Consider the following 15,458-nt stretch of genomic DNA (forward strand, 5'->3'; position numbering starts at 1 on the left):
CACACCTCCTGCAAAGAAAGGTCCCCATAGTGTAAAGTGAACAAAAGAAATATAACCAATGTTGCCAGTTTCTTGTTGCTGATTATGTAAGAAAATAACAGAAGACATTTTCCCATGTTAGTTTTATTGCCTCTTTTTTTTTTTTTCTTTCCTGGTTTGGCAATTTAGAATATTTAGCTTCCTTAGGCCAATTGCATACATTTTTGGAAACATTCACAAATTATCAAAGTTTTGAATAAAGTTCATCTATAGCAATATTACTAGGTCAAAAAAATTCTTAGGTGTCTGAGAGACTGAGGAGACTGTTTTTCACTTGATTCAAATTTTGTTTCCAGGTGTTTAGAGTGTCATACAACTGCTGCCACTGCTGCTTTCCAAAAGTCCGATGTGTGCTGTGACTGGAGAAGTAAAACAAAATTGGGAGAGGTTACTAGAGATGTCACACTCACCTAATCATTCTTCTATTGCATTACTTTACTCTCATGAGCAAATAAGAAAATTCCCATTTTCTCTCTAGAAAGGCCTTCACTTCAGCAGTTGAGAGAATTCTGTAGCCTTCCCAAATATTTAAAGCAACAACAGTCATTAGTATTCCTGTCACTAGTAGGTCATTAAATGAAATGTCCTGGAAAGTAGGACTCTTTCATTAAATAAGCTAATCACATTCAGTGTGAGCTTTAATAAAATTATGATAAATAGCAACTATTTAACTACCAGCAACTGCTAGGAACAATACCTTGCTTCTAGTTAGAATATTCCACAAATGTAAGTGAAATAATTAGAACACAGGAAGTTCTGCAAAATGCCATGAAGAATTGTCTTACCTGACAATGACTTTCCTCTGTGTCTGATCTATTTTGCAGTACACCATCTTTGTCTTTACAGCTGCAAAAAACAATGCTGTTTTGAGCAACATTTTCATGATAGTGCAAAGGTATTAAACTGCACAAAAATGGTTCAAAATGAGATCAATACAAACATAAGAACTCAGCAGTTCACCTAATCTGTTTTGCTGTTGGTTTTAATGGTCTAGTAGGCAGAAAAGCAAAATGATGTAACAATATGAAGGTCATGCACAAATCCTATTGTTTGGTGCCAATCTATTAAAGCAATATCCTGTACAGATTTTATGAACTTCTCTCCCCTACAAACACATCCTGTTTTAATGACAGCAAACAAAACCAGATGACAAATTAAACCTGCAAACAATTTATTAGTCCTGTGAAGAATTACAGGAGATACAGTTCCTGTCACTGAGAAGAGAAACACTGGTTAAAACACAGCAGTTGGGCCTGTCTTTCAACATGAAGTTGTGCAGCTTTAACTTGTAAAAAGCACAGGGATCAAAATTAATATTGTTCTTAAAATTTAACATTAGCTGAGAAGATTATAAAGGTCTTGTTGATGAGCACTGTGTGCAGAACCACAGTTCTTACCATCAATGACAAATGCTTCTACATCATCAGCCCCGATCTGGAGTTCCTGCTGCATTGTGTCAAATGAGATTTCTTTATTCTCTACAGCCATTCCCATGAAAGTAAGGAGCCTCATCTTGGCCATATTGTGTTCGTGCAACAAGCCTGAGGAAAAGTGTTGGTAGTTTAATTAATGATTTAATTGTAATCCATAGAAATAATTTGCTTTTCATGTTATTTTTAATATATATGCTTCCAATAATTTAATATTTATTTCACATTGAAATATATTCTACTTTTCATTGTCAACAGTGTTTCTGAGGTAAAATACCAAATCCTGCATCTGCTTTCTCTTTTGCTAAAATAGCAAGTTTCATTGTGAATTCATCACGACTCAGTTGTTTTTAGCAGAAATGTATTCTCTACAAAATTTTTGGCTTTTGAGCCGTAAAAACATCACCTAAACAGAATTTGAAGTGGTAAGAGTGCAAGTGAAACTTTCAGTTGCATCACCTGGAAGAACAGCAATGCAACAAAATGGAAAATCCACAGCTGGTTATGCCAAAAATCTTCTTAGAGCCTCACCACTCATTCTGTGGTTTCTGGAAAATGAATCTCTCACAGTGATGCTTCCAGAACAGAACACTGTGGTGCCAGAAGAAAGCATTTTACTACCGAATTTGTTTGTCCACAGCAAAAAAAGCATCATGAGGCTCATGTAAGCATCCAGGGTGGCTCAGAAAAGGAAAAGTGCTGTTCAAAACCAGCTGAACGGATACTGAGGTCAGGCTACAGCTTTTACATAGCTGCATAAATGCCAACACAAGGAACTGAGCCAAGGCCTTGCACGTCTAAATCAGAGACCATTTTCCTGGAAAAACATCTAGGTCAACCAAGTTAAGTCACTGAAATGAAACAAGGCATTTCTTAATCCCAAGGTCCACGAGGTACCAACTAAGATCCAGTGGAAGTTTCTTAAAAATGAGTGTCAATTTTTTTGTTCTAGAATGACATTATAAACATTCCCATAGCTTCAGTAAATATGTAAGTTTGGAATTTATAACACCCATACACTAGCAGGGAAGCACATTAGTGCGGGACATCATGTTGTGTTAATTAGCTGTAATTATGATGCAGGTTCCCTATTTGGCACCTGATTCAACAAAAATGAGATCACCATAATTCATACGAATGAGGAGCACCAGCAACTATACCTAACTGGGTTTAATGGAACTCTACAAGCGTCAAAAAATCAATTAGCACACATTAACCCTAATTAACAAATGCAAATGAGATGCTGATTAACTTTGCGAAGAACACTGCTGATAATGCCAGATTAACTGTGGCCATGTTAGGGCGATGCAGTTGACACAGATAATGCTACTGCTGGCCTAAGTTGTCAGCATTAATAAAACAACAAATTGTAACAAACTGATGCTGCCTGTGGGAGCCTGCTCTGCACAGCTTTCCTGGGCCACTTCTAACTGGTCCTGGTCCAGGAAAGGTTACAACTACAGCCCATGCTCTACTGCCACTGGAATCCTATTCTAAACCTCTTTAAAATAAAGGTATTTTGGCAAGTTATTTAAAAAAAAAATGTCTAAAGCATGGTTTAAATCTCATTGCTTTTAGGAATAGATAATTTTTGAATGCCTCATCTTAAAACTGCACTGTTGTCTAGACCAAACTGCCCTTGTTTATCAAAGCCACAGCTGAGCCACTCAGTTCCCAGCATTTCCATCTGTGCTGCTGCCAAATCTCTGCTTGTCCATTGCTCAAAGACACAGAGAGGTTCTGGGCACACCACAGAGAAATCACCGTAAGTGGAAGGTGAGACTGTCTTTCCAAACAGTTGCACAGGTATCTAAGGATTTTACTAAGATTTTATCAATCTTAGATATATTGAAAGTTCACACACTGAATTAATTCATGGAGGGAAGCACAGACACTGGGAGGCAAGGCAAAAGAAACCACAACGACTGAACATAATACAGTTAATGCTACATAGATGTGTAACTGATTTTCCATAAATGTATTCAAATGTTGGTGTAACAGCAATTTCAGCAAATGCTTCTGTGAACAAGTACCTAAAAGATAAGCCCCAAACCCACTTTCCCCTGAGAAAGAAAAGCATAACTCATGTTCAGATACACGTGACTAAAGATACACTTATCCTATAGAGATGCATTTACAAGCTACCAAAAACTTGCTGCTATATCCACCAAAAAATCCCATTGGTATTTCCATCATTTTAATACCCAAAAGTACCACTGAGAGCAATTATTCTGAGAATTGCATCACACTCCATTAAACAAAATAATGCATGTGTTAAAATGCTGCACTAAACTCTGTTTTAGCAAAACTATGGCTTTTCCTCACATGCATCCATGCATCCAAGGCAGTGTTTAAGTGTCATTTGAAAATCAAAGTTATAAAAAAAAATACCATATTTTTATGGAAACATTTATTCATTACCAATATGTCAAAACCTTAATGCAGTAATAAAAAAATCTGCATCATTGAGCAATTTCTGCATTGTCACTGACCCCTGTCCTAAAAAGCTGGAATATAAAAAACGTAATTTTAATGCATGCAATAGCTTATGAACCAGTGCTCCTTTGAAACAGTCAATTACACATCAACGGGGGAGTGTCAAAGTGTTAATTACTACTCCTTTTTTCCACAGTGTGTAAATAAAGAGGGTGCTGACATTAACATTCCATCACATTGCTTCATGTGATGAAACAAATTAACTGGGACAGACTGTGGCTTGCTGGGTCTAATGCATCAGCACAGGCAGACACACACACACAATTTGCATGCTTTATCTCACTGCTCAGAGGTATTTGCTGTTACAAAGTTATTTATCATTAAAAAAAAGAGGAGATTTATACAAGCTGGTGTTTTCCTCAATGTAGTTGTGATCTCTGGCCTAGCCTGGTGTATGAATGTGTTAAACCCTTCAGGAGGGGAGTTCTAAGAGAAAAAAAACAGTGGGAAAACCACCGTTCTCTTCCAAAGCCATAAACCAGCTTGTTTTCAAAGAACAAACCATGGTTAGATGGCCCACTCACAGTCTACAAGAGGTTATCATCTACAAACTCTGCTCTGTTTTGAAATTTCCTTGCTCCAATACATGGATTCAAACTGAGTTACTCTGTGGCTTCCACACCTTAAACCATGTAAATAGTCAGAAATGTAATGATCTGAAAACTTACCCAGGGAGTCAATGAAGTCTTTGTTGTTCTGATAAAACTTGACATAGGACGCTAGTTTAGCACTTACAAAAATTGTCAAAAGCTAGAAGATGGAAAACAAACATGAGAACAGTTTCCCCTCTTTGCAGGCTGGACAGATACAGACAGAAACTGTGGATATTGAAAAATAAGCTGTTAGGAGCTGAAATTCTGCCTTCTGGCAATAGATGTGGGCAGTCTGTGCTGAGCTTACTTCCTTTCCCCAGACTTAAGATTTGCTACAGAACTCAAGTGAGGGCAGGACTTGTAACTCAGTTTCTGAAACTTTGAAAGGGAAACATTTCACATGCAATTTTAATTTTAAAGACTGTAAAAGAAATAGCACATTGCAGCTCAGGATTACTGACACAGTAACTGTTCTAATGGATTTCAAAAGACACATTAAAACAAAGCAGTCTACTGTTATCAAACCATCTCACTAAAAACAAAGTTACTTACATCATGAATAAGTTCTCCTTCCAAAAATTTGACTGGTTTTAAGGCAAGAAGATGATCAAAGAGAAAGGTATTTGGATCCTTCAATGCTCGTACAATACATCTGAGGAGAAAAGGAAAATGCTTACTTTCAAAGCAATTCTCATCTTTATGACTAAGAGCAACTCAATTTGTTGTTCCTTTCTTTCTAGGAAACAAGGGTTTTCAATTATTATTAGAAGTAACATATGTGACATTCCAGTTTTAAACTTCATTTTACAGATAGAAAAAACAATGAACAGGAAGCATTAGTTTGTCCAGTATTCCAAATGAAATGTGCCAGGTGGTCAATCCACAGATCCCCCTACAGTTTTCACCTATGCATTTTTTTTAGTTTTACTGTGCTCCTAAAATTCCACAGAATTAAGCTGTTTTGGACGATTTAATTACACTTAAATACGTGACACAACACAGAGAAAACCCCAACACCAAAGAGTGCAAGGCCCAGGATTTCTCAGCTGCAGCTGGAGCCTAGAAGCAGGAACTCCAGAAGAAGGCTTTTCTCAGCAGCACATCAGAGGCCTGGGCTGGCTCTGCAACAGCAGGACACCAGGAGAACCCGAGCTCTGCACAGACACAGCCCTGGGCACATGAGCTCTCAGAGGGAACAGGCTGCTGTCGGGGAGCCAGTGAAGTTCCCACTGAGGCACAGACATTCATTTTCCAAAGGAGTCATCCTGATTTTCCTCCATGGTTAAGTATAAACAACTCCCTTGAGAACTAATGGTAGTGCACATCTAGCAGAACCTAAAGAACTAATTCCTAAGAAAAACCATGATGGTTAGAACATCAAAACACAGGCATTTACTCATTTTGGCCAGTGGGGAAAATGCACTCTTATGAATCACTTTAGTCCCAGCTTGTTCAACAGGTAAGCTTATTTCTGTGCAGTTCACATCCTTTGTACTTGCTCATAGAGAAGACGGCAACAATGTTTGTTTCAAGACAAAGTGCTTTTTGAAAAGAATGCTCGCAGTCAGATAATAAAACAGGCAAAAAGTAAAACCACATGAAATAAAGGATTCCAATACAGATTTCAAGTGCACAGCTGATGTAAAGTCCTTACCCAAGGCTGATCTCAGCAGTGACCAGGAACTCTCCTGTGCATTAGCACACTGGAATAAACCTGGCTGTGCCTACAAACAGCCAGACCTACAGCAGGCTGCAGAGACAAACTCCTGACTGAGTCAGCAAAGCTACACAAGAGGCCAGGCAGGGCCCTTGGCATGCCAGGCCATTCGATCCTCTCAATAGTACGGGATCAAAATAATTTGGCAATTGAGGAAAAGTTACTTTTAAGGAAACTGGGAGGTCAGCCTTACCTGTGAGCATCAACTCTAGCCTGGGAAGCATTGTCCTCTGTGTAACTTCCCAATAGCTCCACCATCACTTTTGCTGCAGTGTCACTATAGAAAAAAAAATTAAGTTACCTCAGGATTACTGAAAAAATAGTTCAAATAAGACACTCAAATATTTAAATAATTCCATTATGATGTTATAGGTCAAATTAAATCACATTTGAAAAAGATGTAGATGATCCCTCTTAATTCTAGCGGAGAGAACAAATTAGCTGGATGTATTCTTTCAATTCTTGTTCTACAAAATGTTTATCTTCACCCTTCATTTCATTCTCTTAAACTGATTAATTACCTGCTGGTTATGGAAAAAGCTCTCTGAGCTAGGAACAGCTTTATATGGTTCACTAGAATGCTCCTCTAGTGCACATCTGGATTTAATCACTGCGCAATAAGTAGCGCTGCAAAGTTTATTTCAAATGTAAAATGGCATCTCTTAAAGAATATTTATGGTCAGGAAAATGACTGTATAAAAGCTGCTCTCTTTTTTCACAGATTCTCTCTTGAAGTATTCTGAGTGAGAGCTGCTCATTTTATTGATGAAATTATGCAGCCAGCAGTGAGACTGGCTGAGGCTGCTGTGAAGCTTCCAGCACTGCTCTGACAGACAGCTTCTGGACAAACAACTCCTTCTCAGAAAGCTGAGCAAACCCTACAGCCTTGTCCCCCCAGATTATCTTGTGAACATCAAAACTATTGCAAACCAGCTCTGAGATTGTTACTGTGTCATTTTAACAGATTTTGATTTATTTTCACTTCACAGCTTTACCACCAACAAGGCCAGCAGCTGCGGATGCTTGTTGCAAAATTTACACCAAATTATCCCATGTGGTCTAAAAGCACACACATTTTTCCTTAAAATAAAACACTGGGAGAATTAAATTTCAATTTGCATTAGTGACTTAGGCCAATGGCATCAGCTGCACAGGGAAGAACAAACCAACACAAGATGCCCAGTATTCTCTGTGCTGTGCCAGAGGTTTAACCCATACAGCAGCACAGGGCTGAGTGGTTTTTGTAGTACAAGAACAGTGTCTTTATATGGGTATTTATTTGAAATCTCACCATACCACTGTTGACAGCCACTCCATAGGGTGAAGTTTGTTCTCAGAGAATTTATCAGATCTGAGAGATGTGCAGCACAAATATTAAGACACCATGGGCAACACCCAGTATCATATAAAATCTGGATGTACATTTGCCCCAGGCCGGGGCATCTTCTATAGATCCCAGCATTCCAGAACTATATTCAGGGATATAAGCTTTAATGAAACATTTGTTTTAAAACTCCACCATTAAAGAGGTCAGCTTATGTTTTGCCCTGGTTACCAGTACTGACATAGATGAACCCATAATTCTGTATCAGTGAAAAGAAAAAAAAATTAATTTAGGCAGCTTTATGTATGAGAGAAGCATTTGCATGTAAATCATTCTGTGACTGACTATGATTTTAGCACTGGTGAAATCTTACCAAAATTAGATGTTCTAGGAGACAAAGGACCACTTTAATACAAGAATGGCAACATACAGATATTTAATCAATATGAGGCTCAGCTCATGTGGTACTCAATCTAATACACAACTCCTTATTTAATGAAAGCTTTTCAGCAGTTGTTCTTGTGCACTTCAGAGCTGTGTTACAGTTTTCTGGCACTTTTATTCCTTTCCTAATCTTTCCCTTAGCAGCAAAAATTAAAAACTATAATTTAACTAAATTCAAACAGTATTTTCAATTCCCTGGCTTTTTTTTAAGTGGAGAAGGAGTGGAACTTTTCACTTGTATTTCTAGGAAACAACAGAATGCAAAAAGACAATTACTCCTGAACTTTGTGTGCTAAATTGTTGTGAACCTCAGCAAATATGGCAGCCTTTCCATTCTATTCTATTCAAACATGGCAGCCTTTCCATTCTATGGCAGTCTTGCATTCTATTCAGTGTCAGATTACTACTGCAAATTAGGCTGTTCAAGCATTAATACAGATCACTATTTTACCACAGCTGCTTGTTAAATGTGTCTCACCTTAGGTGCAAATGTGAACATTTTTTCAGCCTGAATAAGTGCTCTTGGCTCCACTTGCCAGTCTAGATGCGTAACTTGACAAAAAGCCAGTGAGAGCTTAAGAGTGATGGCAGATAAAGGGAACAAAAAAAACACAGCAGAGCATTCAGAGACTTAGTGAGATGCTGGAATTGAGTCTCTCTACATTACATGATATTAAACTGAACCAAAATGAAATGAAACAATTACTCTGCAGGTGCCTGACATGCTGAGCTTTTTGCTACAAGGATTAATAGCCAGACTTGCCAGACCTGTTTGAATTTAACTTGGGCAGGGCCAAAGCTGCTGAATCCTGCCAGCAGAGACCAGCTTTAAACTGCATCAAGGTGGCTGGAAAAGGTTTGATAAAAGAAACTTTCACTTGTCACTGCAGGAAAAGGGACACCACACAACCTCTTCACATTTGCTTTTTAGGGGCTACCAATCTATTAACTACCAATACTGGAGATCCACTGGGAGTAAGTCTAATTAGCTACAGAAAACCATCTCTTCTGCCACACTGACCAAAGTTAAAACAGAAATCAAGCAAACAAAAGAACTGAATTGTCTTTAACAATCTAGTTCTTTTCCCTTGATTATAAATCAACAACAGTAACTGAGGTATGATTTTTATCATGTACTTTTCAGTTCCCACTTATCTTGCCATACTGCAAGATAGAGCAACATTCCTGAGTGCTACAGCTGGAATGCTGCTGTGAGTTTCCCATACTATTGCAAACACTGCCCACTGATCCAGGAGAGTGAACCAGGTCAAAGGTGCCAGGGTCACTTCTTGTTTTCTTTTCTGAAGAGAAGTGCAAGTGCCCTGAAACACTGCCTGGACACCGAGTGCAGGAGTCTTACAGGGTTTGTGGAAATTTTTATGGGTTGTCTGAAAAGAATCACCTATGGTTAGCAAGCAAAAAAACATTTAGTAGCAAGGTTACTGGTAGCAGTGGAAATAAAAACTAAAGTTTAATCCACCGATTTGATAGCAAGACAAGCTAAAAATAGTTGGCTTTAAAGTTTGGGAATGGAACTAGTTAAAACCTCACAATAAATCAACAGGATGGGAAGCGAGGAAGAGCAGGAATGTTATCAGTGTAGTATTTCTGAAACAAGGTAAGCACTAAGCCATGGAAAAGATCTGTGACTAACATTTCTGAATTAATTTTGACCATCTGAATTGCCATATAAAACAATTGATGCAAAAGCATTTGAGTGGTACAAACAGGAATTCCCAGTAATGTGGCTCGCAGAGTAACTACTCCATGAGGATTAGTCATCCCTAAACTGAGGTTATGATCCTGCTATGCTGATGCAGCGTTTCCAGACTACAATTCCAGCAGGGCACAATAAGCCAACTGTCCTGACAGATGGAACTCTTCTCCACCTGTGACAGCTTCACACTTGCCTTTTTAAACCCCCAGCAAGGTCATGTCCCCAGGCCAAGCCCCTGTGCGGTCACACAAATGCCACAGAAGCACCAACACACACAGGTACTGGCAGCTGGAGGGGACAGGAACAGAGGCTACAGGAGAGAACTTCCTTTTGCAGCACTGCAAGGTTATGCAAATGCTGAAAATGTACAAGTGCAGTTCTGGTGCCACTGTGGGTCAGCAGTGGAGGGGGCTTGATGCTGCCTCCCTATGAAAATAAAAAAAACCTTGAAAAAATAACTCAGAGTGGAAGGGCAGGGGGAAGCAACACACACCCCCCACATCCCCATCCCAAAGTGCAGGGACAGGTTAAGTAGGTTTGAGCTGCTGTGGAACAACACCCAAACCACTGGACAGCAGCCCATCACTGCAGCCCTGGCCAGGGCAGTCAATCCACTGCATCATTTCTGTGAGATAAACTGATGACAGCTCTCAGTTCAGACCTGCAGCAGTTTACAGGCACCATACACACTGGATTACTCTACATGCCAGAAGACAGTGGTCTGCCAAGTTTGTTACTTTAAAGATGCTTCTTATGATCCAGGATAATAATTCAAAATGGCCAAGCAGGTATTCTGTGGACATTAATTTCCATGACTAGTGGAAAGCTCTGTCCTGAAGGTAATGTTTACATAAAAAGACTGATTCTGCTAGCCATGATTGATAAGCCTTCCCACATCATTAAGTAAGAGATAGCACTGCCATGCACTAAAATGTCAAAAGTGCAATTAAATAATAAACTTGGCATAATGCTACAATGCACTAAGATGATTATTTATAGAAAGGAATAGTGCTATTTTGGGAGTCTGTGGTTTGCAGCTAATTCACTACTAACTTTAATGTTATTGGGAACACTGGTTTAATGCAAGAGTGCTTAAAAGTATTTTTTAAAAGCCCAGAAGTGTATTTGGATTGAATTATCAGTACAGATTAGTTTTAACAAGTCCTGTGAGAAATGCTTTCCCTACAGATCACCTATATATAGTACATCCAAATAGAGTTGTCTAGTATGTATGACTTGTCTTTTATACCTTTTCTTGCAGTCTACCAGGACATCATAGAGCAGTCTCAGGAGAGTGTGCTTTTTCTCTGTGGCCAGATTCCAGTCAGAAATCCATTTTCGGACCTAGGTAGAATACGAGTGAAAAAGAAGCATTCAGGAAAAAATTAAAATAGCACTACAAATACTCCTCATTTTCTCCCAAGCAGAAAAGGATTAAAAGTATCTTGCACAAAGGTTTTCTGATTCTCATGCTCCCATTGCTCCTTATCCTATCACTACTTGCCCATGTCAAGAGTTGCTCTGCCTCTTTAATGAGCCCCCTTTAAAGTACTGCAATAAAGGCATCCTGGAGCCTTCTCTTCTCCAGGCTGAACAATCCCAATGCTCTCAGCCTTCCCCCACAGGAGAGGTGTTGCATCTCTCTAATCAGCTTCATGGCAATTTCTCTAGGCTCTGGCAATTTGTAAGAGATGGTCTGTATCAGCTCTGAGTAATATTCAGGTGCAGCATGGTTCATACAAAGGCCACAGCTTGAAGGATCACTTAATTACCTGATCTAGTTCAGTTGGAATGTACTGGATGGCACCACAGGACGAGGCCACTTTGAGAAGGCTGCAGTACACTGTGTACCTCACAGGGGTGTTCTTGTCCATGCCATGGAAGAGATTGCTCAGGCTAAAGCACAAACAACCAACAACGGAGTTACAGAGCTTTCAACAAACATTCCTGGAGTGCATGTCAATGTTCTTTGAAGACACAGGCTAGTACAAAGCACCTGGCAGCACCTTACATCCATGAACTGAAGAGCTTCCAGTTTTGTAATCATTTTCAGCAAAGCTGAAAACTATGCATATTAATTTCACTTTGTAACACCCAAAGAAAAAAAATTGGTACTTCTATTTTATGACAGTGAAAAGAAGGTAAAAGAGTGCTTCCTGCAACACCCCACACTTTGATTTAAGGGCATACAAGACACTCCTCCCTCTTCAGAGGCACAATTACTTTGTCTCACTTTGCCCTGTCCTACACTTACAGCTGCAGTCTGAGAGATGGGCGCTCTCCTTCCCGAAACTTCACTAACTTCTCACACAGGTTTTCAATCAGTGCTTCCTGTTTGTCAGGTTCCAGGATGAGAAGCAGAGAGACAACGCTGTTCATCACACTCTCCACATCTGCATGAACCAAAACATACAGTTGTTGGAAACTGCAAGCAGCAATCAGTAGCTACCTTGTGCTGGATATTCTTTTGATAATAGTAATTCATACTTTTGATAATAGCAATTCATACTTTTGATAGAATTACCATTTGGCATGAGCAAGAATTGTAAAAGAAAGAAAATGCCAAGATGCCAACCTGGATATTCATCAGAATGTACCAGACACTTGGCTCAGGTGGGCTTACACCAACAAACCTCCATGCAAGACAAGAGTTACCACTCTAAGGCCAACACAGAAGGTGGTGTTTGATATCACACTTGCTCTGAATTCTGTTTACACGCAGGAGAAATCAGAGGAACTCTAGGTTCCACACAGTGGCTTCCTCCTGCACGTCCAGGAAACTGCCCACGGTTCTAGAGTGAGAACAGTAACACCTAGTGCTCAAGCACAGTAAAACATTTCACCAGGAGCACAAGGGATACCCAGACCACAGGGAAAATGTCCTCAAGAACACTGAAGTGTATTACAAATCCTCCCCAGCTCCTGTTTTAAGCATGGTGTTCCATCCTTTCCAAACAGAACCACACCAGTTTTGTGTTTTCTTTTCAGTCTGCCCAATTATCAGTCAAGCAAAGAAAAAGAACAAAATTCATTACATATGGAAAACATTATCTATTCCCCAAAATGACACCTGAGCATCAAAAGCTCTGTTTTACATACAAGTCTCTGCACCCTCATTACAAGCAGAGTCTAGCTCAACTTCTGACTTCTTCAAAGAGTGTTGAAGTTTGGAGAAAGGAGGGGCAGAGTACATGCAAATATTCCAGGGCAAAGATGGAAATGTGCACTTCCAGTTTTATGAGGATGCACAGCTTGTGTTTTAGTGCTACACATCTCTAAACTCTGCCAACTGTTGCTGTTTGAAAGCACTGATGGCGATAAACAGCAAAACCAACAAGACTTAAAATGCAAACCTTTGTCATCCTCTTTCAGGCACACATCACACACTTCAATGATCTGTGCCAAGTCCACATGAAGTCCACCTTCAGCGTTTTCTTCAGAGATTTCTGCTCCTTTGGATTTCAGGTAAGCTCGCAGTTCTGCAGCCTTAAAAAAGAGAAAGACAACACATACAAAACACAACAGTTGTTTTGTGAATAACAAACTCAAAGCAATTAAATTTCTTACAGATTTTTGTTCTGCCAGATGCTGAACCTGCTGTTTTGCCAGTGACTAATGGGTCACAGAGCCGTTTCTCACACTGTCAATGTGTCACTTAACTGGGTACTGCACTGCAGACCTAAAAAGTTTTTATAAGACACTTTCTTATGAAGTTTTACTCTTTTACTCCCTCTGCAAACATCAAACATCATAACCATTCAATTGCTTGTTCACCAGAAAAGAAAAAAAGGTATAAACAAAGGCACTTTAGAGAGGGCAAACTTTGTCTTCCCAACTTCACAACAGTTTCTAGTCTAATTATAGAACAGTTTGGGTTGGAAGGAACCTTAAAGATCATCTTGTTCCACATCTATGCCATGGGCAAGGAACATTCCACTAAACCAGGTGGAAAGCCCCTGGTCTTATCCAGCCTTATAATGTCATGAGCTGCTTTACACTTGTTGGGACTTAAACCTACACCAAGAAAATACCCTTCCCTCAGCAACAGGCCTATTCATTATAACTCAGGGCTTCACCAGCAGAGCCATAACCCTTCACAAACAATCTGAGGCCATACAGCTTTAGGCACTTGTTACCATGAGGTTGCTGTGACATTTACATCTCGTTCAGTGTCAAATCATTTTGGAACCCGAAGAAAAAGCTAAATGCTCTGGGACAAATTGCTGTACTGAGGATGTTCCACACCAGCTACTTGATGGAGCTGTACTAGGCACTATGGCAAGTGAAAACTGGGCTGAAGGCTGGTAGCCACGTGTCCATTTCTTGCAGATTTCCAATGTGTACACGCACACATTATGTATACATAAACATGTATGTAGACATACGTACTTCAACGACACTGGCAACAAAGCCAAAGGCATAACAAAGCAGCAGCTCAAAGACAGAACTCCCCCTTCCCGTGCCTGCAGTACCGAGAATTCCACAAAACCCAAGTAATGCCCATATGTGAACCCGCTTTCTTCTCCTAAATAAAAACTAGGGCTGAGGAGCGATGAAATCGAAGTGCCGGAGAGGCGGAACATTAAGAGAGAATGTTCCGGGTTATCTTATCTGCAAAGACTGGGTTATCTTTCAGCCACTATATTCAAGTTTCTCTAATGGTCTGCTCGGTCTCTGTAGGGAACAGCCCGGACGAGCTCGCGGCGCGCACGGCGGGGCAGGCCCGGCCCGGGCTGCCGCCCCCGGCACGGCTCGGCCCAGCCCCGCGGCCCGGGGCCCATCGCTCGGCGGGGACGCTGACCTGATCCTCCTCGGTGATGTCGATGAAGGCCGGGACGCTCATGGCTCCGAGCACGCCGCGCTCCGGAAAGGCGGAGCGGCTTCCGCCACCGCGCCAGGCCGCGCCGCTTCCGCTTCCCGCGCCGGGCGGGCGGGCCCCGCGCTCCGGCCGCCCTGTGCCCGACTCGGCACGGCCCTGCCCCTGCCCGGACCGCTCCGCCCTGCCCGCCTCGGCCCTGCCCGGACCGCTCCGCCCTACCGGCACGGCCCTGCCCGCTCCGCCGGCCTTTCCCACCGCCGGGCGGGACCCTGGAACCGTCCGGGTTCGGCCGCGGCACCAACAGCCACTCCCCCCAGCCCCCTCCCACTCCCCTCATGCTGCCCTCGCACCCCTCACACTCCTCTCACACTCACGCTTTCCTCTCTCCCTATTTAAAAGCCGAAGTGCTTTTGCCTAGTTCTTTTCCTGTGAACCAGTTAGATCACAGCCTTGTATGTGTGTCGGGAGTGAAACGCGGTGGGAGTAAGGGCAGCAGCTCCCCAGCGGGCCTGGCACCTTTACTCGGCTTGAACAAGCGAGGAGCCCTCCCTCGGTGTCCCCGGTGTTTCCCGTGTGTTTTCTGCTCAAGAAGTTTCCTGGTCAGCTCTGGCACACCACCAGGAACACAGGGTGACTTCCCAAGTGATCAAAACGTACAATGAAAGCCAAGAAAATCATAGAATAGCTAAGGTTGAAAACACCTCTAAAATCACCCTGTCCAGCCAGTAACACAGTTAGTAAAGGTTGCTGTACACAATCCTTATTTTATAAACCTGACCAAATCATGACTGAACTCATTTATTGAGTCCAATAACTAGAGCAGGGTTTTTAACACCGGGTTCTGAGTCTCCACAGCACTGAGCACAGTGAAACTGATAA

General features: G+C 41.2%; 1 protein-coding gene across 1 annotated transcript; it reads right to left on the minus strand.

The window, feature by feature from the left end:
* Positions 1 to 107: 107 nt before the first annotated feature.
* Positions 108 to 14,682, minus strand: EIF3M (eukaryotic translation initiation factor 3 subunit M). Its single transcript, XM_036384668.2, has 11 exons — positions 14,562 to 14,682; positions 13,114 to 13,246; positions 12,015 to 12,153; positions 11,533 to 11,656; positions 11,010 to 11,104; positions 6,469 to 6,552; positions 5,111 to 5,210; positions 4,634 to 4,715; positions 1,437 to 1,580; positions 825 to 885; positions 108 to 398 (listed from the first exon to the last, which is right to left on the minus strand). Exons 1-11 carry the CDS (start codon positions 14,601 to 14,603, stop codon positions 278 to 280), a joined length of 1,125 nt encoding a protein of 374 aa, XP_036240561.1. The 5' UTR covers positions 14,604 to 14,682; the 3' UTR covers positions 108 to 277.
* Positions 14,683 to 15,458: the final 776 nt, after the last annotated feature.

Source organism: Molothrus ater, chromosome 6, assembly GCF_012460135.2.
Source record: "Molothrus ater isolate BHLD 08-10-18 breed brown headed cowbird chromosome 6, BPBGC_Mater_1.1, whole genome shotgun sequence".
In the NCBI taxonomy this organism is placed as follows: domain Eukaryota; kingdom Metazoa; phylum Chordata; class Aves; order Passeriformes; family Icteridae; genus Molothrus; species Molothrus ater.